This window comes from Gallinula chloropus (assembly GCF_964237585.1).
Source record: "Gallinula chloropus genome assembly, chromosome: 2".
Taxonomy (NCBI): Eukaryota; Metazoa; Chordata; class Aves; order Gruiformes; family Rallidae; genus Gallinula; species Gallinula chloropus.
The window spans coordinates 143,400,072-143,427,528 of NC_140086.1; the positions used below are offsets into that span (position 1 = coordinate 143,400,072).

At 38.2% G+C, this 27,457-nt stretch overlaps 1 protein-coding gene across 2 annotated transcripts in view; it reads right to left on the reverse strand.

Annotated features, from left to right (window-relative positions):
• Positions 1 to 3,566: 3,566 nt before the first annotated feature.
• Positions 3,567 to 27,457, reverse strand: part of NEBL (nebulette) — a gene marked incomplete at both ends in the record, with an annotated part of 252,383 nt that continues 228,492 nt past the window's right edge. For both annotated transcript variants that reach the window (XM_084279729.1, XM_084279728.1), the window contains 2 exons: positions 3,567 to 3,743; positions 9,222 to 9,337. In XM_084279729.1, coding sequence (XP_084135855.1) covers positions 3,567 to 3,743; positions 9,222 to 9,337 — 293 coding nt within the window. The remainder of the gene's footprint in view (positions 3,744 to 9,221; positions 9,338 to 27,457) is intronic.

Below are 27,457 nucleotides of genomic sequence, written 5' to 3' on the forward strand. Positions count from 1 at the left end.
GTAATCAAGAAAACCCTGTTTCATCAAGATTAAATGCTAATGTTCCATAATGAAAAATTACAACTGCAGTATCTGTAAGTAGCTTTGTTTAGAAAATGAAGATTAGCCGAGCAAGAAAGAGTAATGAAAAGCAAGGCACCCATTTGTTCTTGTACGTATGAATATGCTCTATTTTGTTCTCTACATTTATACTCATGTTAGCAAGACTTACAGCACATTGTGTCTTCTTTATTTCTAAAATGCTTAAAAATGGGAATGTGTGAACTTCCAACCTGACCTTTGGAATCCAGGGAAATCTGGCTCCTTAAAAGTCTTTTCCTTTCCCCAGGAAAACATTGTCTACAGGAAGAAAGTGCAGTGAGGGGAACGTGCTGTGTTAAAAAGGAATAAATATTTGAAAGGTGAAAAGACAGCATATAACATCTGTTCACCCTTATATCCCACTGCATGTAACAGGCTCCAACATATGCCTTATAAAACCTGCGCTGGCACAATTTAGTTGTTGACTTACTTTACCTACCTTACAAATTTTAGATCTGAAAACACATTTTTATAATTGCACTCTGATAATTTTGGGCCTTGGATAGCATTGCTTAGAACAAAGCTGCATAATGACACTAAAGTTTGTTTCATACCAAAAAGCAGGAACCATTCCATATGAACACAAATAACTAACCATATACAACATAAAAACCTGACTGCATGAATGAGTAACTTAAAGATCTTACTAATTCTACTGACATACCATTCTCAAGAGAAATACCATTCACATACTGTTTTGTTTTCTTGACGTTTTTTATTTTGCAAATTGCTTTAGCTGCTTTGCCAGGCTAATGAATATTCAAAATTCATAAAGGAAATTTCATTTCCATTGTTTAGCATAACATAGTCCTCTAATGTCATCAAATGCTCGTTTTCTGATTTACCTTTCACTATACATACAGTGTCTAACACTGCAAGCTGCTTCCTCACTTAGGAAGAACGCCAGTGTACTTAGGGGTGGAGAATTTCTTTTTTATAAGTCACTAAAAATGCAACTTGATGCACTATATCTGTTCCCTTTACTTCTTTTCATTGATATCTAGTTAACAAACTGACAACTTGCTTTCATTGTTGTCAGCATTACACAGTTAATAGAGCAGCACAGCAGCAAGTGATACCCAATTCTGCCTCAGGCATCATCAGGAAAATTTGCCAGCCATGGCAAGATGGGATTCCCCTCCTTGCTGTTGATGGCTGGTGATGAAAACCAACACAGAAGCAGACTGCTTGTTTCTGGGCTTCTAGCTCAGCTCACCACATCAGCCTTTTGACAAAGCCACATGGTTTACAAAGCTTGCTGATTTAACGGAGGCGTCATCAGAAACGCGTAAAGTCTGTTGCAGCAGCAGCTCTATGCGCAAAACTTTCAAGAATTTTAAATGACACCAGTGTCACCCATACAAATTTCACATTTATGGTATCACATCCCTGGTTTTAAGCCACATTTTTTTGAAGTTAGATGCTCCTGGTCAGCTCTAGTCATGAAATTAGGTGGCTGACAAGAAGGCATGGGCAATTCCGCAGCCATGGGTATTTTTTAATTATTTTTTGTAATGTGGTCATTCCACCCTCTGTAGCAGCTGGGATCAGCCTCATGTTAACAATGCCTAAAAAAAATTAATTGCATAGGCTTTCCAATTCCTAATTGTGAGCAAAAATACAACAGGAGGTATTCGCACTGACAACTTTCAGCTGACGTACAAATCCCTCCTGCCCTCCTTTAGTCTTTCACTAGATACTGCAGGCTTGCTTCCTTTCAGAAATGAGAAATACAAAATTGTCTATAAACTTTATATTTAATTCGACCTTAAACATATCAGAAATGGAAGAAAGCTAGTGCAGGCTCAGCATTCTGAGAGTTGCTGCGAAATTAACTTCTCTAACATGTGGCTGACCACCACAAATACTATTGTCAGCAAAAACATTTTGTTCCTTATGCATATAGGCATCCATGTAAGTTCCCACATCAATCTTTACCTCTATTGTCATTTCTCACAGAGTTTCTCCCTGGGAGAGAAGACAGCACCCTCCTGGCAACGAGTCAAAGCAAAAGCAACCTCCCTGTGACCCATGCGTGGTGACACAGTCCCTCTTACAGGTCCATTACATCACCAGCTATTTGATTCTCTCCTCAGCCTCGTAGACCAGGACCTGGATCTCTCAGTTCTGATCATAACTTAATGGACATCAAACAGCGTATGTGAAGGTCTGTCAGAAAAACGTTTTTACTGTTTTTCTAGGCATGGCTAAACTGAAGCACAGTGGTGTAGAGTATGTTGGACTTTCTTGGTTAGTTTTCCCTTCAGTCCGCTATGGGAAGGATTAAATTAGAAAAAGAAAACCTTTTATTTCTCCATCACTAATCATTCAGTAAGCATACAACCCACTGTTGGATCACCAAGATTTCTGGAGGAAACTGAAGCAACAGGCCATTGAGCTGAAATGCACTACAACAACCAGAGCTCTTCTCCGCTCCTCGATGGAGGTGCAAGTATTTCCACAGCAGGGGTAGGTACATTAGCTCATCAGCAAAGCAGCCATTAAGCAAGTTACCTGTGGTAAGGAGGAGGGATGTGACTGCAGGCTTTGTGTGACCACACAGCACCAGGGCCTCACACAGGCTATTTATTTACAGCAGTACAGGTGGAGGTAAAGGAACTAATGTGAAGTATTGGTTGTACACTGCCCTAATGGAAAGTTCTAGTTAAATGCTAAGTATTATTAGAAGAAATAGAAGAGTTGACAGGTTTTATACTCGGATAGTCTTTGCAAGGAATTTTCTGTGCAAAAGATCCTGAAGAACCATGAATCCAGGCATAGATCTAACTGACAGACTGAGATGCAAGCAAAGCTGATAGAAGAGGTCGCTGTTGGAAATATAAGATTAAATGAGTCATCCAGTAACAAATGTGGGTATGCAAGAGTTAGGGAAGTTTTGCTGTCAAAATAGACCTGTTTACTGTAAGGCTGCTGGGCAGTAGGGGATTTGTGTTGGGGTTTTTTTACTAGCATATTTTTTGTCATTGTTTCAAATGACTGAGTTACCTACTCAGCATTTTTATTTTTATTAGGATGCTAACCACTCCAACATTAAACACCTCCCTAATAATTTGAAGATGTGTTTAAACTCAGTGTGTTAACCTCCTGTGACTTCAGAGTGCCGTAAGAAGTGAATCGCTTTCATGGTTGTTATTATAAAGAGAAATAATGTCTTTCAGGTGTAGGAAAAAGGTATTTCCCCTTTACAGCTAATTGACTGAAATTTTTATAGGATTGGCAGCACCAGGCTTTCATATATGGTTTTCATTTTGAGGGAGCACTATTATAAGCAATGCTGTTTTCAAAGCTCTGAGCTTCTTGTTGATTATTTAAAAGGACTCTAAACTGGTTTCTGAGTGAGAATGCAGACTATTACAGCAGTGATAAAGTAATGAACATGTACTCTTAAAAGATTCTTCTGACTTCTTCTAAAAGGTTAGATTTTGAGTAAATCATAATAAAGCTCAAAGGACTAGAGACAAAAATTAGTTAACAAACTCAATATAATTTGCTGGAAGCATTCCTGTTTTCCCAGTTCTCTGAACAGTACCATACATCCAGCCATCATCAATTGGTTGCACATTGATGATATAATCACCATCCCTGAAGGAAACTTCATCTTCATCTTGAGCACTGTAGTCATACATAGCTCTGTATGTTCTCTGTTGAAGGAAAGAAAACAAGGCTGTAAAGTCTCAAGCCTAAACAGAAATAGATTCCTTCTCTACTTTGCACAAAGAAAATGAAAAAAGCAGGAAAAGGAACAGAGGGAGCAAGGCACAGAGAGAAGTCTCAAGTTACCTACTGAAAAGTACAGCCTCCACCGTGTCAAACACACAGTGAATACAGACCCTTTTTCTGTGTATCAAAACAATTATGTTTGTGAACCTATGTTGTCCAAAATCCTCATGCAAACAGATCTCAAGCCATTCATGGCCTCTTCAGATATTCCAGCTACCGTTTCATATATTCACTAACAATAGTTCGTTAGATCCAGCCTTGGCTAGCTGTGCTTCTGTTCCCTATTTGCCTGATTCCCAAATTGATTCTCCTGTGTCTTTACTACAGAAAAGAAATAAAATCTTTGTCAAGGTCATTAACTTTATCATCTCTCTGAATGTCCTTCACATCATTAGGATTTTGCCCCAAATTAAGAATTAGAAATATATTATTATTTAATGAGAAAAAAATATACAAGATTTCCAAAAGTCTGCAAAAATCACTTTTATGAATACTCATTTTTGCATACCCAGAACACAAAGCCCTATCATTAACTGAGCCAAATTTCCCTACAAGTCTGTCCACTGTAAGCCAAGATCTCTTTTTTTTTTTAATCCCCCTACATATTTATTTCCACTCATAACCAGTAAAATGCTATAATTTACTGAAATTCAAAGCTGATTTTCAAGCTCAATGGAAACAGTCTCCCCTTGTATGTTAACAGCAGAACAAAACAAACTCGTTTTTAAATTCCCAGGAGTACTTTCTTTTCCTTACCCTGTCTCAACAGAAGTTAGGATCAGCTCAAGCATCACTGATAATATTCAATTTCCCTACTAGCAAGTTTTGATATGTCACCATATCCTACAGATTTTTTCTGGTACAAAGATTTAAAGAAAAAAAGTTAAAAACAATGTTTGAGTTAATGCCTAGAAATACCATCTGAACCTTTTAAGAGACAGCAAACTTCCTTCTGCTTCCCACCTCAGGAAACGAACTTTGGATTAATTTTAGTCCATCTCATATGTGCTTTTGAGGGTTTGTAATGAAATTATTTTCAGAAAAGATGGAGATTTGAGCAGGCCATTTGTCACACGTTGGAAATTGTCTAATTCAAACGCTATAGGGTAATACATTATTACTGTTCCCATGCTAGAAATACACTTTTGGTCTTAATTCTGCCTTTATCATTGATACTGTGGATTAAATACTACAGCAAAATGAACTCCTGGTTAAATACTGGAGATTACTACCTTTCCTGACAAGTCCAACCTGAACTGTATTTGAATCTTGCTCTGTGTAATTGTTTTCTTAAGTGCCTTGGAATGCTGCTGCACTACAGGCTGTGAGCAAGAGAGGCATTTTCAACCTGAGGTATGTGGTTTCTTGGTGGTTCTTGAATGTCTTCAAAGGATTCATGGAGGATGATGTAAAAAAAAAAAAAAAAAGCCTAATTGTTTATGGACTAAAGAAAAGAAACTAGCTGGGAACATTCTATTATCACTGAGAATTTCTTTAAGATTCACAAACTTAAAAACTAGTAGTTGTAAGATCCTAAAGAATAGTCTCTGTCTTTGAGAATCTTTTTCCCACTGTATCAACCAATCTCTCCAATGAGCCCTGAAACTAACTCCAAAAATGCCCAGTGAAAAATCCACTATTACAACAGGCTCAGCAGCAGTTAGTCCATTAAACAATTTATTTCAGAAAAAAGGTCCACTGAAGAAAAATGGTAGTAAGTCCATATCTGGCATAAGGCAGTGAAGAGATTTTCCTCTTTGCCATGCTTATATGTCTCCTTTAAATGGGGAAAGACTGGGGGAAAGAGATTAAATGTTTTATTAAACTAACATAGAATTGGAAAAAACAGAGCAGCCTTTGCTCGCTCACTCATCCTTAGAACACCATGGTACAGGACATACTACTGCTGTCTCCTTTAAGGCAGCTTGACTACATCACTGCGGTGGCACAGTTGTGAAGACAAGCTGGTAATTTCAAACTCTAAAAAAATTTATTAGGGCCCTAAATGCTGCTGAGAAACCTAAATTTATGGCCTTAACACCTAATTAGGTGCTAAATGGCTGTCAGGAGAAATCTCCATAATAATCCTGTTAGCATTTAATGCCTAATTATCACTTCAGAGTGTAGCCTAGGCTATATAATTGAGAATTACAATGCTTAAAGGACTCAAAGCAGGGATTTTTTAAATGCATTTTAGTGAATTATTCCTCTGTCAGTAGTGAGTTTAGCAGGTACTGAGAGCACAAGAGGGTAAAAAAGAAAATAAAAAAAGTGTTGGGGTTTTGTAGAACACTTATATCCCACCTCCTCAACAGTCTTTACTTGCAGCTACTGCTTGGACAGAAGAGTAAGTATTGTGCATCTGAAATACTGAAGCCCAGCTCTCATATTCCCAGCTCCCCAGCCAGATGTGAGCTGACAGATGCATATTTCCACTTCATCCACCAGTTTATACTAACCCCATGTATTGATCCTTGCAAGGAAAAGTACCTTGTTGTAGCATCCTTCTTGTAGAACAGCTATCAAGGAAAGTAAATTTGCAACCTAGGTTTTGGTTTCTTACCACTTTTAGTTATCTAAAGACATGAGAATACCCTCTGTTATCTTCCAAAGAGTTCAACAGCCTTCAGAGGTCTATTATGAAACTTTCTGTACTCTGAGCAATAACTTAATTCAGCCCATTATGCGGAATCACTTACAGAGAGCAAGCAGAAGTTCAGAATTGGAAAATAACACAATTTATCTAGGAAAAAAATCTACTCTGAGACTGTGTTAGGATCATGCTCAAAATTAAATAAACCAGAAACTGAAAGTTTAGAAATTAGAAAATTTCTATTTCTCATTATAGGAAATTGGTGGATGGGATGATAAAATGAACTTAAGTCTTTTGAGGAACCTGATTTGAGAACAGTGAGACAAATGGGCTGAAAGGAGTAAGTTTTCGGATAGCAGCTAACTCTCCAATTAACCTAGGGGATCTTAATCACTCTCACCCTAGAGATGTCCTGGCCAAACTCAGGTGCTTATGGGTGACTTTGTCTTCTTCTCTGCTTTGAGTTAAGTCTCAAAAACTGCTCGTTCTTCTTTCCCCCATCTCTTCCCCTTCTTGCTTTCTTCTCTAACTTCATTCTTCCCTCTGCCTGGTGCAGCCAGACAAGGCTGTATCTCTGGTACTGCTCCAAGCCCAGAACTGAACAGGCAGCCAAAAGCAATGAGCCTAACACTGTGTAAATTTGTCAGATCTCCTACAGCATGTCCATGCTGCATTTGAAAAGCACCTTTCATCTCCAGTCTGTGTAAATTACTAGACTGGAACACGTCCCCAGCCAGAGGTTTCCCTCAGCACACATTGGGAACCCCTTGTGCCGTCCCAAAACCTGAGTATAACACTCCCAGCACACTTGGATGGGCTGCATAGTCTGAAGAAAAGATAGTCTTCTGATGTGAAGGTGGAAAGACAAGGGACCACACCAGGCTCTAGCTGACACTGAGATGCCTCTTTTGGAGCACACTCATCTCCCTGGAGGGTGATCACTCTGTCTTCCCCAGCAGACTGGTAGGTTAGCAGTCAGCACCAGAGCAGCAGTCCTTGATTTTCACCCTCTGGAAATGTTTGGGTTTTATTGTCTTCAAGGAAACCTACTCAGCTTTTAACAGCAACAAAATCCATTCAAACTCTGATGCTTTCCATTTCCTTTTTTCCTGTGATAAACAGTTATTATCACTTAAAAGAATGCCAGGTGACAGCAGTTTCACAAAAGGGTAAGAAATCCTGTTGAAAGGAGACATTCAGTCAATCCTTCATTTTCTAAATGCTTTAACCTCTCTCCTTTTCTCTTCCTATTACCTTTGCATTCCCAGTTCTGGAAGGAGAGGAAAACAATGATTCTCAAGATGACTGAAATTATACTGTTTTAACAGGTAGCCCACCAGTTATGTCACCAGGAGATATGAGGGAAACAGTAGCCATCTACCTGCGCAGATAGCTGCAAAGGATGCCAAGTGCATTTCAAGATTTGCAGGCATCTCAATTCTCTATGCACTGGATTTGAAGGCTTCTTGGCTCCTCACTGACTAACAGAGCTCCTGGCAAAGCCCAGGCTTCCAGATCTCCCACTTTTTGGGCTCTGTCCCCTTTGGAAACCAAGCAGCTCCCCAGGTGCTTTGCAATATCCTTGGAAATTAATGGTTAATTCCAGTATCAGCTGCCTCACAGCTGTCACACATGTGTCCAAAGAGATTCCCAGGTTATTGGCTCACCCAAAGATGCAGGTACCAGGATCCCACACTTGGCAGCAAGTTATCCTCCTCAGCCCCTAAACAGCTGAGAAACAGGCAAGCCTGCAAGCACCCAAACCCCCCAGAATACCACAATCTTTACAATATAAAATGCCATGGCATTTCAGTCTTAAAGAAATACACAATTTTCAGATAGTCTTGAAAATATATGTGTGTGAGCTCAGCAAGCTCTAAGTTTGTTACACAATTAAATATTTCTTCAACTCTAAAAAGGGTGATGGGCAGTAAATATACATCCATTCAAAGTAGTTTAAACTTCAAAATTACAAGTCAATATTTTTAAGGTAAAAGGTGACTGGATCTGAACCATTAATTCTCTAGGCAGTGATATGATTTCAAAATTATGATAATCATTACAGCTGAACTTAAAGAGTTCAAAAAGAAAAAAGAATCTCCATTTCCTAAAAACCCCATCTGAATACCCAGTCAGCTCTCCTTCCATGACCAGTTACCTCTTCAACAAAATATTCACCCCAACTTTACATTCCCAACCACCACAACTAGGAATTTTGTGACTGTAACCATGGTTTCATGATAAAGCTTCTTCTTAGTCGCACAGCAGCATAACTCAATTTGGATCAGGCACGAGTGGGTGCATGACTGTTCTCCTGAACTAGAAAGGGCACACCAATACAGAGCCTGAGCTAGCTTTATACAAGCAGAGATGAGTAATAAGCATAGGCACAACGCCTGTTAATACAAAATAAGCAACTCAAAGCATTTTAAACAAATTGAAACCAATGACAAGTGAAGAGATCAGAGTTTTTCATCCAGCAACAGGAGCCACAACCACAGAGCAAAACACCACAGTTCAGACTGTGAAATACTGTCCAAGCGTTCACAATTTGTCTTAGCAAGCAGAAGATTCAGTTATTTCTCTGCCTTCTGCAGATCATAAATGATTTCTTAAATGCATTCTGACATAAAAGTTCTTGCCACTGCCCTCAGTCACTCCATCATTTTTATACATTTAGGACTAGAATAGTCAAATAGTCCAAATATACAATTCAAGGGGACTAACTCGCTCATACCTAAGAGACTTCACAACAGCTGATGATGTTGCTTACCAAATAAAATTGCTCTTTAAAACAAATACTCACCAGACTTGCTGAATGAGGCTGTGAATGCATTGACCTCATGGATGACATACTGGTCTGGTGCATGTATCCATATCCTTGGGACTGGCTTTGCTGATATGCCCCAGGGAGAACAGGGGCTGTGTATTAAAGAAAAACAGATGCATTAAGATTTTTTAGAAGTCCTGATCAAGCATTTTGTAGAAACTGTAGGTTATTTGCATCATAAATAACAAGTCCTCATTACGAAACAGTTCAGAATGATTCCCATATACAACTTAGGCCTTTCTGTAGGTTGAATCACACATAAATGTAGACAAAGCTACAGCAATATATCCACAAACAGTTGGAAGGAAAAGCTTAATGGAGATGTCTGATCATAAAACGGCATACGAAAGCCTGAGACACTAAGTCAATCTTGATACTGCTGTAAATGACACACTAAATATCAACTTCCATAAACTGCCATTTTATAAAGAAAGACTGATGAAAGAAGCTGTATACTAGTACAGTTTCGGAATATTTCGGTAGAAATTATCTGAAATTAATTGCTAACTCATTGCAAGCTCTTACTGGTTATGAACAAAGGAGGACTGTGATTCACTGGAAGAGACAGAAATGTAAAAAGATGAGCCCATGGTTGGGTTTATTAGTTTACTCCGGTTCCATCAACACACTTAGCCAAATACAGAGAGATCAAACCCACCTCTTTCAGTATTCTCTTCCTACCACACATTATTTTAACAATTACATTACTTTAACTATTTCACAGGCTAACCATTACTTTCATTGTACCAAGAGCTGTTGAAAGGGTTAATGCAATCAACATGGACTCCCTACATTTACTGCTTACTAGGAAGACATTTATAAACTTCTATATCTGTTCCAACATTGTACTTCAACAACAGACAGAATCAGTCTATGTTAAAAATATTTGATAAAAAAATCTGTGGGAAATAAGCACAGCATAGGCAACTATGCACTATTTTCCCTGCAGGCCCAAGAAGTATTTTTAAACCAAAATTAAGAGACTGAAGCACTTTTCAAAATCTAATGATTACAAGTTTAGTCACTGCATATCTGTGCATGCTTTGCAAGACTAGTGAGCTCTGAGAATAAAGATTTCTGGCTTGTAGGGAGGTTATTAGCACATCTCCCACTGTTATTTACCAGAATTTCACTAGTTCAACTGGAAATTCAATTAGCATCACTGAAAAGAAGATGCATTTCTGTTGATACTTCTTCAAGTGGTCCATTTAGCTGGTACCCTAACTCCTCTGACCAAAGCCATCTTTTGTGTACAGGAGATGCAGCCCATGCAGCCAGAGTTAAAGATCTTCAAAAATTGAATCAATCAGCAGTTGGATAATTCCTGAGATGGGCTTGCCAGGAAGTGAAGAACCACTTCTGGACCATTCATCATACACAGATTGAAAAAAGAGGATTTAATGAGGTTCAACGTGTGCAAGGACCCAGGACTTTCAAAATGAAAAGATACTGGAGAAGCAGGAAGCAACCATTAAATATATATGTATTTATTTAATAAGTAGTATTTGTATTTGCAGCAATAATACTCTGTTCTCTGCTTCCTGAGTGATCAGGACAATAAATCCAGGTGAAAAAGGATTACTGAGAAAACGTTTATTGAACTATTTCAGAAAGGTCAACCTTGTGCTTTCAGCAAGGTGTTTTACCTATTCTACTTCCTCAAATAACAATATAATTGACTTCAACAAAGTTTTTTCTTAAAACATCCATTTGGTTTTAGTTAGCATATTCAAATGCAGTAAGCATATAATTACAATTTGGCATGTTATTTTTTTGCTTTATGGTATTTGTAAAGGTAAGTAACACCGTATATTTAACTAGGGTTTTTCTCATTTAGAAAACATGTTTTAAAGTATTGTAATGAATAGATTGCTTTGTTAAGTGAGTGAAATTAAAGCAATACACAGTCAGATGCAATACTGGAACACGATGAATAATGGATATTTTAGAAGTGCCAAGTTCATTCTAATGACATATGAGTACAAAGACATTTTTAAAGCAGTTTAATCATCAGAGAATTGCTGCTCGTTAACATGTTCGCAGGATTATCATGCATTAAGTGAATAGTCCTAAGTAGTTCATCAAATAATTTATGTTTCAGTGTTGTTACAAGCTATTTCTACATGACCAGATGTAGCCCTTCACGAGAAAATAGAGAAAAACATAATTTAATCAAAGGTTCCGCGTTCAAGCCGGAATGAATATATTTTGTCTGATTCACAACCAGTATAAACATAGGTCAGTTCATAGAAGTCTCATCTCCTCATACCAGTAGTAAATTGTTTGAAAACTGAGCACAACATGAACTTCTTAACAGAAAGCCGCATGTTAAGCCAATGCCAGCTGCTGGTCAGTCAGCACCCTGCCTGCTCTACAGAGACAAAGGGCTACGAGTCGCTTTTCCCTGGTCCCTGGCAAGGACAGACACCCTGAGAGTCCCATTCTTCTTCCTCAGAGAAGCGAAGACACTGGCACAAACTTCTGACTCTGGATTTCTTCTCCCCAAAACAGATCTTTCTCAATTCCTACTAATCATCCGTTGTTAGTGTAAAGCAGCAAGCCTACTACTGATGGGTCAGCTTCATCACAGCCTCCAAATCAACAGGCTGTTTTGAGGAGGATAACCCATATCTCAGCCCCTGCAAAAACTGTCAGCAGCAGGTCTGAGGAGTGCTTTCCTCTTTTGCAATCAGCTTCTCACAAGCTGAGAGAATTCTGTCAAGCTGACTCGGAGAACCTGTTTGCTAATTTACCTGCAATGATGGAAACCATAAGCCCAGGGAAATAAAACAGTTCTTCCAGAGCAGGAGAAATTTTGGGAAGCATTAGAAGTTGAAGTATTAGAAAAAGATTCAATAGGATTTCACAGCTTTGCTAATTATCTTTCAGTCTTTTATTTAGGTAGCATATGTATCAGCATATATAACAACACACATCAGTGTTGGAAACGCTTAATTGAAGAATTCCACCTTTTTTCATTCCCACTAAAAAATGTTTTAATAGGACTGCAAAACCCAACCAAGAGTTTTTAACAATGTTTTTACAAAAAACAGTTAAGAAATCTTGTTTATTTGTGAGACAATTAAGGAATCCCATAAATAAGCAAGTTAGTGAAGAGAGAACAGATTTGAGCTGTGTTTCCTGATGACATACAGATAATTCAAGGTGAGATTAAATGATGCAGAAAAGAGTTTGACTTTTCTTCACCATCATCACCCATAGTTAACTGCAATCTTCAGGCTCAGACCAAAGTATAAAGTTCTGTAACATCACCAACTGCAGCAGCAGCAAAAGCAATGACTTCAGTTAACCTAAGGGAACAATAAAATACAGTGGTGGAACATGAAATTCATTTAGCTGAAGCCAGATTTATTGGTGAGGGAACTGAGGGCTGACCATTGCTCCCAGAAGTACAGGTAGATGTTTTTTCTTGTTGCATTAAGACTTTACCAGATGCATTCTGATGTATGAAAAACTTTCTTTTTTCCCCTTGTCCCACTTACCACGCAAGCCAGATATTCATTTTCAATTATCTACTTGAAGGATTTTATCATATTTCTCTTACTACACCTTTATAGGCTTCCCCAGGGAAAAGAGAGAGAAAAATGAATGAACATGATAAAAAAAAAAAAAAATAAAAAACAGAGAGGAAGCATCCAAGAAAAAGAAGCTGAAAGAATGATAGTGGGTATCAATTTGCTGCAGCAGACAATGGGGTCTGCAGAGCGTGTACTGATCAGGACATGCTTTGAGAAAGAAAACGGTCAGGCTGTGGAAACAGGAGGGGAATAATTAAGATAATTGTATAACTACAAAATAGAAAAGCTTATGTGGAAAAGAAAAAACATTTAAGGGCAGGTTCCAAGACACAGTAATTTATCAAACCATACTTAAACTCTCTTTCACTCTTATGTGCAACAGAACTACTAACTACTGCATTTTTGCCATTTACTGCAATACTTGGCATTTACTGGACCAGTAAGGTCTGAGGTTGATGCTCCATGGTCTGGCTGAGGCAATCTAACACTCCTACCACCTGTTCCTTCCTCTCAGGTGGTTGTTTTTCTGCTGGCTTGGTGAGCTAAATCAGCTCAGCAAGGGATCAGATTAGCAACAGATGCAGTACAAGGGATGATGCAGGACCAGGTACCTTAAGACACAGGCAGCAGAAGGCAGCAAACTGCTGGATCAGCTCAGCTGTCCCAAGGTATGGCTGCCCGAGCAGCTTCTGTGGAAGCTCCATCTGAGTTCAAACCACAAAAGAACTGAGCCCCTCACAGAAGCTTCCCTGCAGATGTCCCAACACCAAACTCCAAATAACACATCACATGTAGTGCAGAAGACTCCTGTGTGCTAGCATGTGACCTGCGCTGCTCAGCTACTTGTATCCAAGGTCTCCACAGAATTTGAAAAAGGTCATCATGGAAGTCTAGAGAAGGCCAAGTTCAATGCAGCCAGCTTGAGCTGTTTGCTTGACATTAAAAACAGGTTGGAGATAGAGATGGTGAATAGGCTGAGATGAGGTACAGAACTCCAAAAGTATCCCCATGGCTTAGATCAAGGAGATAGTCTCTAAAGGACATGATAGAAAAGCAGTCACTGGAGTATAAAGAACAACTAGAAGAGTACAGAGATGTTAGATACAAATAACATTAGGAAAACCACAGAAATAATTTTCTAGTGCACAAATGATTGCCATGAACACTCCTATCCCGAACTGGGCTAAAAAAAAATCTCCAAGGTTCATGCAAAAAGAAATTTTAAAAATCAGGTAAAGAAACAAGTTTATGCCAGTCATGTCAAAATATAGAGGTTTAATTAATTTATGTGATTCTTCAAAATAAAACTTATTTCAACATGGAGCTGCATTCTTTGTTTCAAAAATATCAAGCTATAACCTTAACAATCTCAACATTGAATAAAATAAGGCTTTTTGGCATTGAGACATTAAACAGAAGTGATCCATTCCTAAAAAGAAGTTTGGCATGAAATTGAATGAACAATATTGAAAAAGTCACAGACAGCTATAAAGTTAAATTGCTCAGCATTAACTTTTCAAATAAGCTAGAAAATGGAAACACATACTCTAAACTGATTATAACTCTTATCTATTATAGAGTTTCATTATTTTCTAGTCAGAAAGAGTACCACAGCACAGTCAAATTTACTGGGAATAGGTCAGACTGCATAAGCATATAAAAAGCACTAACCTGAAGACTGCAGATGGTGAGACCTGATACAGAACAGGGCTGTTTTTAGAACAGTAGAGAACAACACGGTAAGGCATCTTGGCATTTTTTCTTGTAAGAGTAACTTTCCCTTCATTTCTTTTCTTTTTCTTTTTCTCTCTCTCTTTTTTCTTGCCCTTTACTCGTCAGTTAGGCTGCTTTCACAGATGTCTGAGCTACCAGGCTTGTTGCTCTCAGTGGTGCTGTCAGGAGCAGCAGTTTGTCTGCGTACTATCCATTACAGGAGTCAGTATTAGTTAGTAAATTGGAATATCAAACCCAGATATAATTAGGTTGTTGAAATAACAACCTGAAAGTATGGCCTAATTCACACAGGGTGCTAATAAATATCTGCCATTCTCACTGACCTCATTAGAATTGAAGCTCTGAACTACTTGGAGTCAGTGGTAAATTCAGAACACTACAAGCTCAGGAAGTTTCCGTAACCCAAATTATAAAGATATAATAAATAAACCATGCAATCTCCAAGTCCTTGGGAAAAAAAATGGGGGGGGAATCAACAAAATTATTAAACTTTTCTTTAAAATAATTAATATTAATTATTCATTATGCAAAATTCAAAATGTCTCTACTCTTAGGACTACTTACTGACATACTACAATGGATAAATAAAGTTTTAAACTAAATTTCATTAGTGTTATGATTAGACTAAGATTGTTTTAAACACCGTTATTTTATAACACAATTTTATCAACTAGCAATAATTAAGCCTAAATATATGTACCCACCGTGTAAGCTGAAGTAATTCTGATGCATCATGCATCAGAATGATTCTGCACTGTGGGAAATGCAGAATCATACAATTATAACTCTTAAAAGCAGCTTCAATATAAGAAATTAAAATTTGATCTTGAATGAAATTACAACAGAAGATCACACATAGTTGTTCAGCATTTATCAAAGAAAACAAAGGAATTTGAAAGGAATGACAAAAAGAACATCACCTGTGCTCATGCCACAGGGAATCCTCTATTTTATTTGTAATTTATTTTCTTATAGAGAGGACTATCTGATATTTCAGTTTCCTGAGAGTAAACTTACTTACAAAATTGTTCCAATATTCCTGATTTGTATGAACAGACAATATCATTAATACTGGTTACAAGTCCATCATACTTTCAATAGCAGATGGAGTAGGAATTTGGGAAGTACTAGCCAGTCCAGAATGGTTGGCAAACTGCCTTTCTAGTGCATCTACGTATCTTGTCATTCGGGCCTTCTCCTTAATTCTGCATACATTCAGGAAGGGTGGATCAGTCGATTCTGTAATATCCTTTTTCAGGGCAATATACATGAGGTCCATTCTGAGGGGTCACAATCTCTATACTGCAAAAAGGCAATTTCTCACGGGCTATTTTTCCTTTAAATAAAAGTGGTACAGCTTTTACTCCCTGTCAGAGGAAGCTATGTCTGCAAGTAGGTATTAAAGCTTATAGTGCAGAGAAAAATTAAAGGAACCCAGGATGTCCTGTTTTCTACCGTCAACATTAAAACAGAGGTCAGTCAACAGAACATCCACCCTCTTCATCAAAAGACAATAACAAAGGGAATATTTTTTGCCAGGAAGTGCGTGTGGATAGTCATCCAAATGATAGAGCATCATTTCCACTGCCAAACAGGGGTGGTGGATACTGAGTCACAGCTCAAGAGACTTTGTGATCATTACAGTCAGTTTGTGACACATTACAGTCGTCATAAAGCATCAGAGAGTTGTAAAGTATTAAATACATAGAATTTTGAGCTCTACTGAGAGGAGAAGCATCCACATCTCGAACAACCCGTGTCGTGGAAGACCAGACACTTTTGATGATGCCAAAAGCTTCCCAAGACTGCCTTTGGGACTCTTAAGACCATTAACAGTCAGAAGAACAGATTTGATAAATGTAATGCCCTAAAAGCCCCCTAAAACATAAGCTTTTGCAAACAAAAGCTAAAGGTATTTCTTATAAAATATGGTGGTAAAATGTTTCAAGACGTTACCAGACTTTAAAAATATAGGAAGAGGCTGCTTGTAGTGTTTGGTCATAAAGACATGGTTTTGTCGGTTTTGCTGAAGAACTGGGTTAAACGGAAGGGAACACAACGCAAAATTACAATTTAAAATGAATGACAACAATTATTTTCATCATCCAACTTCTACAAATCGTTTTCAGAATTTTAAAAACTGTGTGAATTCTGTCTCTGACATTTAGAATTTTATGGAGAGCTACAACAATCTACTTCAGTTACAATTAAACTAATTTAAAATACAAACCATTTATCGCCCCGCCAGATCCCACTGACCAGTTCCTACCACAGTGCTGTAAAAATAAAACTACCTCAATGATTTCATTTCAAACCCTAAAACTGGACTCCTAATTATCCCTAGGTTTGAATCCTAAAATGTCATTTTAGGACTATTACGATGAACAGAGAATTTTCTAAACCAGTTAAATATAATGCAGCTGGTTAAAAAAAGATTAGTTTTGAATATTCAACTGGAACAGATTTCTAAGTGACTCATTTTCCTTACAAAAGCAGATTTAATACATTTAATACTCTGCTGTTACTTAAGGACAAAAGAATTACTAACCGGGACTGGAGAACAGATTTGGAGCACAGGTTATACAGGAGCTATGGGAGTGGGCACTTTTTCCTTTGGCAGACCCACTGACCTATCTGGAATTAGAAACTTATTTAGATGTCTTCAACTCATCCCTACAACCTCTAATGCACATACTTCTGCACATATGTTCTACACTACAGTATGTCTTAGGAATTGTTCTAGCAGTTCAAACATAAAAGAACACTACTCATTTTTTATCAATTATAACAGAAACTGCTATGAATATAATTTTGGAATTAGTCTTCAATTGTAGCCATGTGGTCCTAAGAGTTTAGCCTATTAACAGCTGTTATGCCATAGTATTTGAGTGTATCCCCATTTCCCCTACTGTAACTGGGACATAACCAAACCACAGGGCATCCTGCTCTGGAGTTCTGAGTATGAACTGCAGCCAGGATTTGGTGCCACTGACAAACCAACCTTGTTGCCAGCTGACTTCTCTGCCTGACATTCCACCTAAGCTGCAGCATGTCTCAGCTGAGAAAACAGAATATAATATGTCCTTCATTTCCTCACATGCTGCACCACATTCTTTTATTTATGAAGGCACAAAATGTCTGAAAGCCAGCCCCAGGCATCTTCGGTCCTAGTGGGGCCACAGTGTACCACAGGAAGCTGCAATTCCTTCTTAAATTGTGAGTAGGCAGGTTTTTGCTCTAGGCTTCCTCACAAATGGAAAGAGTTAGTAAAATGAAGGTTATGTTAACACGTTACGTTACCCACGTGTCTTCAATTATAATTTGAGCTCTCTTACATTCACTGAACATAAACTGTTGCTCATTTGCAATATAAAGAGAAGCCCACAAGTCCTCCTCATGGAAGCTGTGCTTTGATTTCTGTGCAGCTATTTATCTGCATCGTAAGTATAACCAGTCCAAGCAATGGTGGAAGGACACCATCAACCAGGATCAAGTACATGATTGCACATTATGTTACTAATGATATTTTATTGTCTGCTGGATATCAAATCCTCTGAAGTGTATCAAAAGCTGCTCTAGAGATCACACTGAACAACTGAAACAACTGCTTGCCAAGGAGCCATTAACACTTCCAACTGTTGAGTCACTTGGAAATTTCCACTTTCTGCTCACAAACTGTTTAAAGGAGAGGAAAACATCAAACTCAGACAGCTGACAGGGCAAACAGAAGGATTCCCTGAGCTGCTGCTATGCTACAGAAATTGAAAACGGGATCTCTTCTGGATTCTCCTCTGCCTGGATGTGGGGGAATTGCCTTTTGATGCTGCCAGATGTCAGGGGTGTGGGAGAGAAGCATGGGAATCAAGATAGGGAGAGGGATCTAAGCAAAAGCGTTTTCTTAGTGTGATATTTCCTGGAACATTAACTCATCCTCAATGAACACACACTGAATGAAAATGTGCTTTCAGACAAATCACAATTTATACCTTGATCTATTACAACCAGTATGGAATATTTAGTTTTATTCCTAGAGCCCTAAATGAAAACTAAATCAAAACTTAGCTTAGCCCTCACTTGGAGGACCATATGAAGTTTCCAGCTTTACACACAAAAATAAGATTGTACAGATACTTCATACCTCTTTGTAATATAAGAGAATGAAATCTAATGTTCTGGACTAATTTCTCTCATGTTCTGCATTAACAAGGTATCCAGCAGAGGACACTAAAAGTCTGATGGCCCAGATTAGGGCAGAGATTTGATAATGCTCAAGATAGTACATAAACATGATACCACTGCCATTCTGTATTCCTAGACTTACATGGCTTAAAAGGCTGGAAAGGATTTGTTCAGAGGAGAAGATTATGCATTAAGCAGTCACACATCTTGTCACAGAAACTTACACAGAACTTATCACGTGCATAAGCAACACACCCAACCTGTCTCTAACTGAAATGTGAAGTCTTACAACTAACCTTGCATTTCATTTTCCTTCTTACCTGAAATTAGAGGTGAAAAGGTATCACCTTTCTAATAATCAGAAAACCTCCCACTGTTTTCAAAGATTCCTCTACCTGTAATTATGCCCTTTTGAGTATCGGGAATCACTGCAAAACAGGAGGCAGAAGCTGGAAAAGCAAGAGACATCTCCTTCAAATGAAAAGTGCAGTTTTCAAAAGGGAGAGAATTCTGCTACATTTTCTGAACAAGCACTGTCCTTTTGGGGTACAGTGTGGTTACAGGAAACCTTTAGAAAGGAAGCTACATCATTCCAGCAAAATCTGTTTGAGAACGGAAGACAAAGAGTCATTAGTTGTGAAGGAGCATAAGCTCTCTAATAATGAGAACTGTGCATGCTAAATAATTTGTGGTATCAGATATGTACCAAACATATGCATGTACTTGTGCCCATATTACATACACAGAGAAGTATTCAGCCAAGTTCAAAAATACTACAAGAGGTTTATGGGTGAGGTATTTATAATTTGGCTGCAAACATTTGGACTACATTATGCAATTAAGAACAGAAAATCATCTGATTACCAAGATGGAAAAACACAGTTTTACCATGATGCTGTTGAGTGGAAGTCGACATTTTTTCTCCACACATTAGCCTTCAGACTGGAAAACCTGCTGTGGGCCTGCATGTAAAAGAAGCAAAACCAAAGCACCATCTAGCAAAAAAAAAAAGTCTGAAACAGATGTAAGTATCTGGTGGATAAGAGACGTGTGGATGTGACCCTCACCAAGAGGAAGTACACAGACTGCTGTTTTGATGTGTTCAGCCTTCTGTGGCAGGGCAGCCTGCTGATACACTTGAAAGGGGACAAGAAACCTGCAGAAGCCTATAGTTCTTGAGAAATCTATAATTCGTCTCCCTCCACTGCCATACCCGAGTACTGGACTTTAGGGAACAACGTCACAGAAACAGAGTTCAGCTACCTAGCATAAAAGAACCACTCTTCCTTGGCTGCCAGAGAAGAAAACGTAACTGCTGTGTCATTCTCCTTAAAATGACAGAGCTTAGCAATTCAGTATGAATACAAAGACAAGTGAAGGATTGCTGCCCTCTATTCCTGCCAGCTGCAGCTGGAGATGGAAGACAGATCTCCACATTACGATACAAAGAGCAGGCAGGTGTTATTCTCTCTTTTTTTCTTTGACTTATAGTTTACTAATAGTCATTTTTTTCATCCTTAAAACCCAAGGGCTTTTTATAAAAGTGAAGGGGAGGATAGAGCAAGGAAAGGAAACAAATCCTGTTTCCTTTTAACCTCTCTGTCCATCTATTGTCACAAGAGAAGAGCATTACTACTGTACCAATGCAAGCAGACTCCTTGCCCCCCGTGCCAGGAAGCACCTCTGCAATATTGGCATGTGAAATTAAGAGAGGTTTTTTTTTCTCTGTTTCATCTGACTAGTTTGTCTTCTGACCAGACTAACCAGGAGCAGATGCAGCAGCACCGTTAGTTCCTTGTTCTAGGATTTTCTGTGGTGGGCGTCAAAGCCTCAGGCAAATCCTACACATATACATGTTAGATACAGAGTCACAGATTCTGGTTTGTTCTAGGGGGTGAGGAGACATCCCTGCAACCAATGTTTAAAATGTCAGTATCAGGCTGAGGAACAAAAGACCTCACCATGAGGTAGTAGAGGGTGTGAGGTTGGTGCCAGTGGCGTACAATAATTCATGAACCCTACATTTGTTTTTTGCAGGGCTGTGGTCATCAAGCATTTCAAACACTAGTACTTCTAATGGCCTACAACACGTTCCTGCCTTAGCGAAGCAAGGGGAAAGATAATCCCTGGAGTTCGGAGGAAGGGAGAGGAGCAGGCTCAGCTACTCTGAAGCCTTTCTTCTTTAGAAGACTCATATCACACAAGGAGGACATGCCACTAGGGAGAGACATAAAAAGGACTTACTGTTTCTCATTGACTTAACTTCCACTCCAAGCTATATAAAGATTTCACAGCTTTAAGTACTCACATCCCACAGGAACATACTGCAGTACTGTGTGTTCTGCAGCCTTCACAGACTTTGGAGTCCAATCGCCAGCACACCCATTTGCCATATTTATTCTTCAAAGGTTGCCTGCACTAATCTTTTCTGGATTGGACCAATTATTGCGTAGTATTAATGAACTATCTTATACAAATCTTCGGTTTTCTCATAGGTTCTCTACAGGTTACTTTCAAAGTTGATAGCAAAAAATTAAGAGACTACCAAGATATATGTGGAATTTCACGGTCTGTTGAAATTTGTGTATTTGGAGTGCCAATGCAAGTAAAACAAGGTAGCTTCCCAGACAACGGAAAAGTGAGAGACCTGAGTGTTCAAGACAGACACTTTTCATCAGAAAAAAGAAATGAAGTCCTTACACCCCAGATCAAGGCTGCTTGATGTTAATTCTCACCACTGGTCTGGTGGCAGTAGGTGACTTGAATCTGCAGCACTTAGGCTGAAGGAGAAAAGCATAAATAGTGAACATGTAGCTAGCCAGTAACACACTGCCTTCAGCCAAGTACATGAAATTTTAGCACGCATTTTTAAAACGCGTGCTAAAAGGCACTTAATTCTGTCCTAATATCCAGTAAGGTTTCCTGCTTTTGGGAGTAAAACCCAATCTTTCTCTTTTGGGAGAACCCAATTTCTGTCTCCTATGGACTGACTTCCATGTATGTTTTAGGATCAGATGATGATGACTTAGAAAATAACCAAGAAATCACATTTTTTCCCACCAGAGTAACAATATATCTGTGACGGAATGCACCTGATACACACTTCTGACTTTTCTCCATCTACAGACTACATGCTATTTTAAAAAAAAAGAATAAAAAGACACTTTAATACACTGAAGTATTATGAACATATGGTAAGGAAAAAGGTATGTATCATGTCTATATGCCAACGCACACCAATTAAACTAGAAATAAGGAGGAAACAGAAGACCCAAAAAAAGGAAGGTTAAAAACAATAAGGAAGAAAACCAGCCTAAAAGGTTTCAACTAAAAAGAAAAGGAAAAAAATAGACATATTAGGGACAAAAAAGTTACATTCATCTATTACAGGATGTTCATTAAGATAATTCTAAAGTAGAAGCCTTCAGACTGAGCAAAACTTGGTAATATTTAAATAAAACCCTGCTGATTTAAATCAAAGAAAAACAGGAGAGAGTGAAACAGAAAGCCCCACAGAGATACAATAAATTGAAAGAGCATGAATGTAAAAACTGAGAGAAGAAATAATATTAGAAAGTGAAATGAAAACATTCTGCAGTTGAAACAGGATTGAAGGAAAGCCGCATAAAAGCACTTTGATAACTAAAACCAAAGGAGGAACCCTAAGGGAATCACTTTCACTGAAGTATAATGAAAACAAAATGTACATACAAATTGTTGCATAATAAGAGAAAGAATAAATAACAATGAAAAGAGAATAACAGTGATGCTTTTTCAGTGCCAATGGGTCATGTTGTTCCAAACACACAAAAAGGAATTCTTCACCTCAAAATGTATCAAAACAGAAGTCACAAAACCAGTAGCCCTAGCAGCAATGCCATGGCTCACCTGCTATCATGTGGCCAGTCACTGGGACACTGTTCTAACAGTACAGACACGTGCAGTCACTTCCCTGACATCAGGGTAAGGCCTGGCATTTCTAAACAGGAGGTCAACTCCCTTCAGGACAAGTTTCTGCACTTTCAAAGATTTAGACTGTTTGACATCTTAATCCTAATCCAGAATTTCCTCTAGTTATAGTATTTTCCTTCTTTGCTTCCTACAGTCAGTGGGTCTGAAGAGAAATACTAGTTAATCCTAAAGATTTAATGGCAACCTTCAACCTTAGCTTGCCTCTCTCTCTGTCTATACCTGCACACACACACACCTTTGAGTATCTCAGCTTGGTTTCTGTGGATGGTACTAGATCATACACCACAAATTAATTTCTGTGTCTTACAACACATCACACATTAACACCCCAATGCCAAAAAGTCCTTTCCCTGCCTCAGTCTCCAGAGATGGAGCTACTGAGAAGAATACAAATAGGACAAAAAAATCTCCAATATTGTTGTGAACTTGTGCTACTACCAAATATTTTTACTCTCGCCTTTGGGAGAATGCAACTACACAAACAGTCTTGAGCCATGAGGGTGGGAGCTAAATGCCACTTTCATTTACTAAAGTAAGTTACCTGCAAGAGATGGTAGATTATTTTTATATGGAGACCTTAAAATAGAAGATATCTTTATAAAAATACATGCTTTAGCAGAACTTCTGAGAAACACTTTAAAGACCACAAAATACAAGAAGTCCAATTAGTTGACACCTGTGTTCCCTTCTGTCATCTGACACCAAAAACTCCATAATTATATGTAAATGTGAGTTACATGCAAGAGCAGTTCATCTCTTTCATGGACTAGATGGCTGCAGCACAAATATAACCATCCAAAATAATTCAAGACTGTAACGAGTATTGAGTCATAGATCATCCTTTCCTTCTGCCTGAATGCAAACTAGCAGGAGGAGACTTTACTTGGGAAGGAGGGGAAGCAAGACAAGTGGGAAAAAAAAACCTGAGAGAAAAACAGTGTGTAAAACCGTACAGAGTATCAGGACAGATAGAAAAGACTTTACAAAGTAACTCCAAAGAAAAACAACTGAGAGGGGTTTATTTTGGTTTTTTGGACACAATGCTGTCTAGAAAGACCTGAATTGAAAGCAAAGAAACTGTCTCTTGCTGCTTGTTTTTTTTTTTCTACAGTGTTCTGTGAAGAAGGATCTGTCTAGACTGTCTTTATAAACAAAAATAAATCTGACATCCATATACCTCAATGTTTCTTTCTGACAAAAATAATCTGAAAAACCTTCCCAAAAATGAATGAATAGCTCCATGCCTGAGAAGCTTCAGCAGCAGTGTTAAAAGCAGCACTGAAAGAGGGAAATCATTAGCTTCTGTTCCTCTTTAGCCAAGCTAAAATAACTACTTGAAAAACAGCTGATAATTTTGCAATAACTAATGTGGCACCCAACTGTTTCTGGGAAGTGCTACAGAATGGCTTGCAGGTAAAAAGGAAATCTTTGTTAGGGCAGTAATTAGTTACAAAGCATTTAGGGAGATTGAGCTCTTGTGCAACACCTTCTGTCCAGTATGGAAAAAAAATAAATTATATCATGAAGTAATTAAGTCAACCTTGAAAACCATTAACAAAGAAAAGCTGCAAAAAGGACAGAAAAAGCTGAAAAGTCATTTTGAATAGAATATAAAAATGAAACTTCATCACCTGCATCAGGCTTGCTGGAAAGTGTTAACAATAGTTTTCTGTCCAGTTTTACCTGCAGTAGTCTAAAAGGGAGATCAGGGATTTTTCTCAAGCTTACATCATGAAAAATGTACCACTTTTGTAGGGAAAGCTCCCTGGGAGACACACTTGGTTCAGCTCGATCTCCTCATCTAAAATAATGTTTAGGGAATCAAACTGGAAGAAGTAATTCTGGTGAACAGCCCTCCTGTGATGTTACTGAAATTCCCCAAAGAAAAACAGAATTATTTAGATCTGGATAAGCCTTTTAAGATCTAGTATGAAGGCAAGGACCCAACTAAGGGCTAGGAGAGGTGGTTATGGAACAATTCTACCAGCGGTGGCCATGGATTAGTGAAGACTAGAATTGTGGGTTAAATATCAGTAAAGGTATCTGCAATAAATTAGCAATTGAATAATGTAGAAATATCTGAAAGATGATGCAACGTGGCCAAAGACAGTTAGAGGTTGGAAAATTAGCCAAGTGTCTCATGTTGGTACACCATCAGACTGAACAATTGCCAGTGAGAAACACTGCTAGACCCAAAAGTAAACCACTCCATGGGAAACAGCCATGAAATCTCAGCAAAACAGATCTGCCTCTCATTCACTGTGGTAGACCATAAGCGACAATGCACAAATAAAGGTTAAGTGCAAACTCATCTTGTGCCTATGTGCTAAACAACATTTCAGATGGGATGCTGCCATAAGAAAGGTTGATATTTTTGACCAAAGATGCTATCCTCTGCTGATTTTTTTCTGACTGTGCTCAAAGAAACGGCATTTTCTTGTAAATCATTAGATTATGTCAAATGACTTAAGTCTGGCGTTTATTTCTCCCCTGCAATGGGAACTGTCTGCAAGTGCTCAAAGCCTGGCTAGCCAGCTGGGTCAAAAGCGGAAACAATATCTTGCTAAAATATGTTGATCTTGGCAAGGATCTACTCAACACATCACCACAACAATAGATTCAAATAGAGACGCACAAAAGCAAGCTTGCTTGTGCCAAAACAACCGGCAAAATAAAGCCCGTTTCTTATCCTCAATATGGCAAGTAATAAAAAATATCTGCTAACAATCAAATCAAGCTGACAAAGCAATGTTAAAATGGCTCGGAACAGCGCCAAAAAAGATCAGAACAGATACAGAGAGACAATATGCACTGGACCGTGAAGCCCTCTTCTCATCAGCACAGGAAGACACATAAAAACCAGCATGATGTACATTATTGTTATCATCTATTAAAGGAGTTGGGATTGTAGTTAAAATACCAAATAAAGATGGACAGATATGATATAAGGGATTCCAGTTCTGTCAGAGACATGTGTTTCTTTGTTCAGAGGTAGATTCTCAGTCTGAACACTTTCTTCTTAGTCATAGCTGTTTGTATGTATTTACATGGCACCTAACACAACATAGACTCCCTAAAAACTAGCTGCTGTAATACACATCACCCTAGTCAGTAGGACCACATCAACAGGTACAATCTACAACTAAGATGCTTTAAAAACTTCTAAAAGCATGGGTAATTCAGGGATGTCAGGCAACTAAATGGGAGCAGTATCTTTACACTAATACCTTCTTTAAAAAACAATAGTAACCCTTTGGATAATCTTTTCAATTCAACTTCTTCCACAACTGACAAGAAGAAATCAGTATTTTTTTTTAATATATATTTAGAATGCATCTGAACATTTACAATTCATCAGTCAAATCTAGTACACACTGTAATGCCACTACGATGACTAGACCCTTATTACTCATTTTCACAGTTTTGTTCTAATCTATGGCATCACACAGGTGCAAAATGTGGTTTTATACCTAGGAATGCAGATTCATCAAAGTATTCTAAAAATATTCCATGTTAAACAAAATCAGACTATATGAACTTCCCAGATTAATATTAACTCCGGTTCCCAAACTGCTGAGATTATAAGAAAACTTTTATATGGGAGAAAGTTGCCAGTTGATATACATTTCTCTTAGGATGGAAACACAGAGTCACAAGCACCTGCATAGTTCAATACGGGAAAAAATACTTCAGTCACTAAAATACCATTACGTGCTTGATTTGCCCACCTAAAAGCACAAGGTTTTGGGGGGTTTTCAGTTTAGAGGTGCATTTTTTTCAGTTACATTGTGTATTTTGAGGGGAAAAAAAACATTTCATGAACATTTTGCAAAAAACACAACACACCTTCTCTTAAGCACTACAAATAGGAATTAGCAGGGCTTTCAGCCAGACGCTGTTACCGAAATGGTGAAAGAGGATACACACTAAAGCAACACGGCATGCAAGAAACCACGCGGTCTTGAGATTTTGCTTTGCATCCTTAATCAGTGAGGCAATAGCTTTCATAGTTTCTAATGATTTGTGGCTATACAAGGATATGGAGTTAATACAGGCCTGTGGGCTCTCAACACACTGTGACAGTGTCATTAGTGAAAAAGGTGGGAATATGGGATACCTCCTTCATCAGATGGCCTTGTTATCTCACTGCAGTAAGAAAAGGTAGGGTTCGTGTCAGAGCCATCTGATTTATAGTCTCCCAAACTGGTAGAATGTAAATACTGCTTACTGTAACGGCTTGCCCTTTCTACAAAGGGAGAAAGAAAGAGTATCACAGTAAATAGATGACAGAAGTGCAAAGACCAGCAACAGCGAAAACTCCAACACTGTTAATATTGATATTCATACATTGACAGCATTAAAATCAGACAAAAATGAATTGTTCACAGTTTTGTAGCCATTTTGAACATCATTAGATCAAAAGGTTGCTTCGAAATCAAATACAACTAAGCTTGCTCTCTGCTTTAAAAAACAGCAGAAACAGAAGGGAGGATTGGGATGCTGGGGGAAAAAAAAGGATGAACATGAAGCATATGCAAATTTCCACCGAAAAATCAAAATGTTCTTTTATCCCAGCATGCATATAAGTGCATGTGGAAATACTGCTGAATAACATTCAAAACAGTGTTTAAGGTTCCACCATTAGTAGCAAAATAAAAGAAAAAAAAAAAGGAAAAAATTCTGGAGAGGGAAAAAAAAGGAAAAACTTGCAGAGCCAAAACATTGCCGCCTGTTATTACAGTGACTTCTTTCCTTTTCCATCTACCCTTGAGTTATGAACATCGTGGA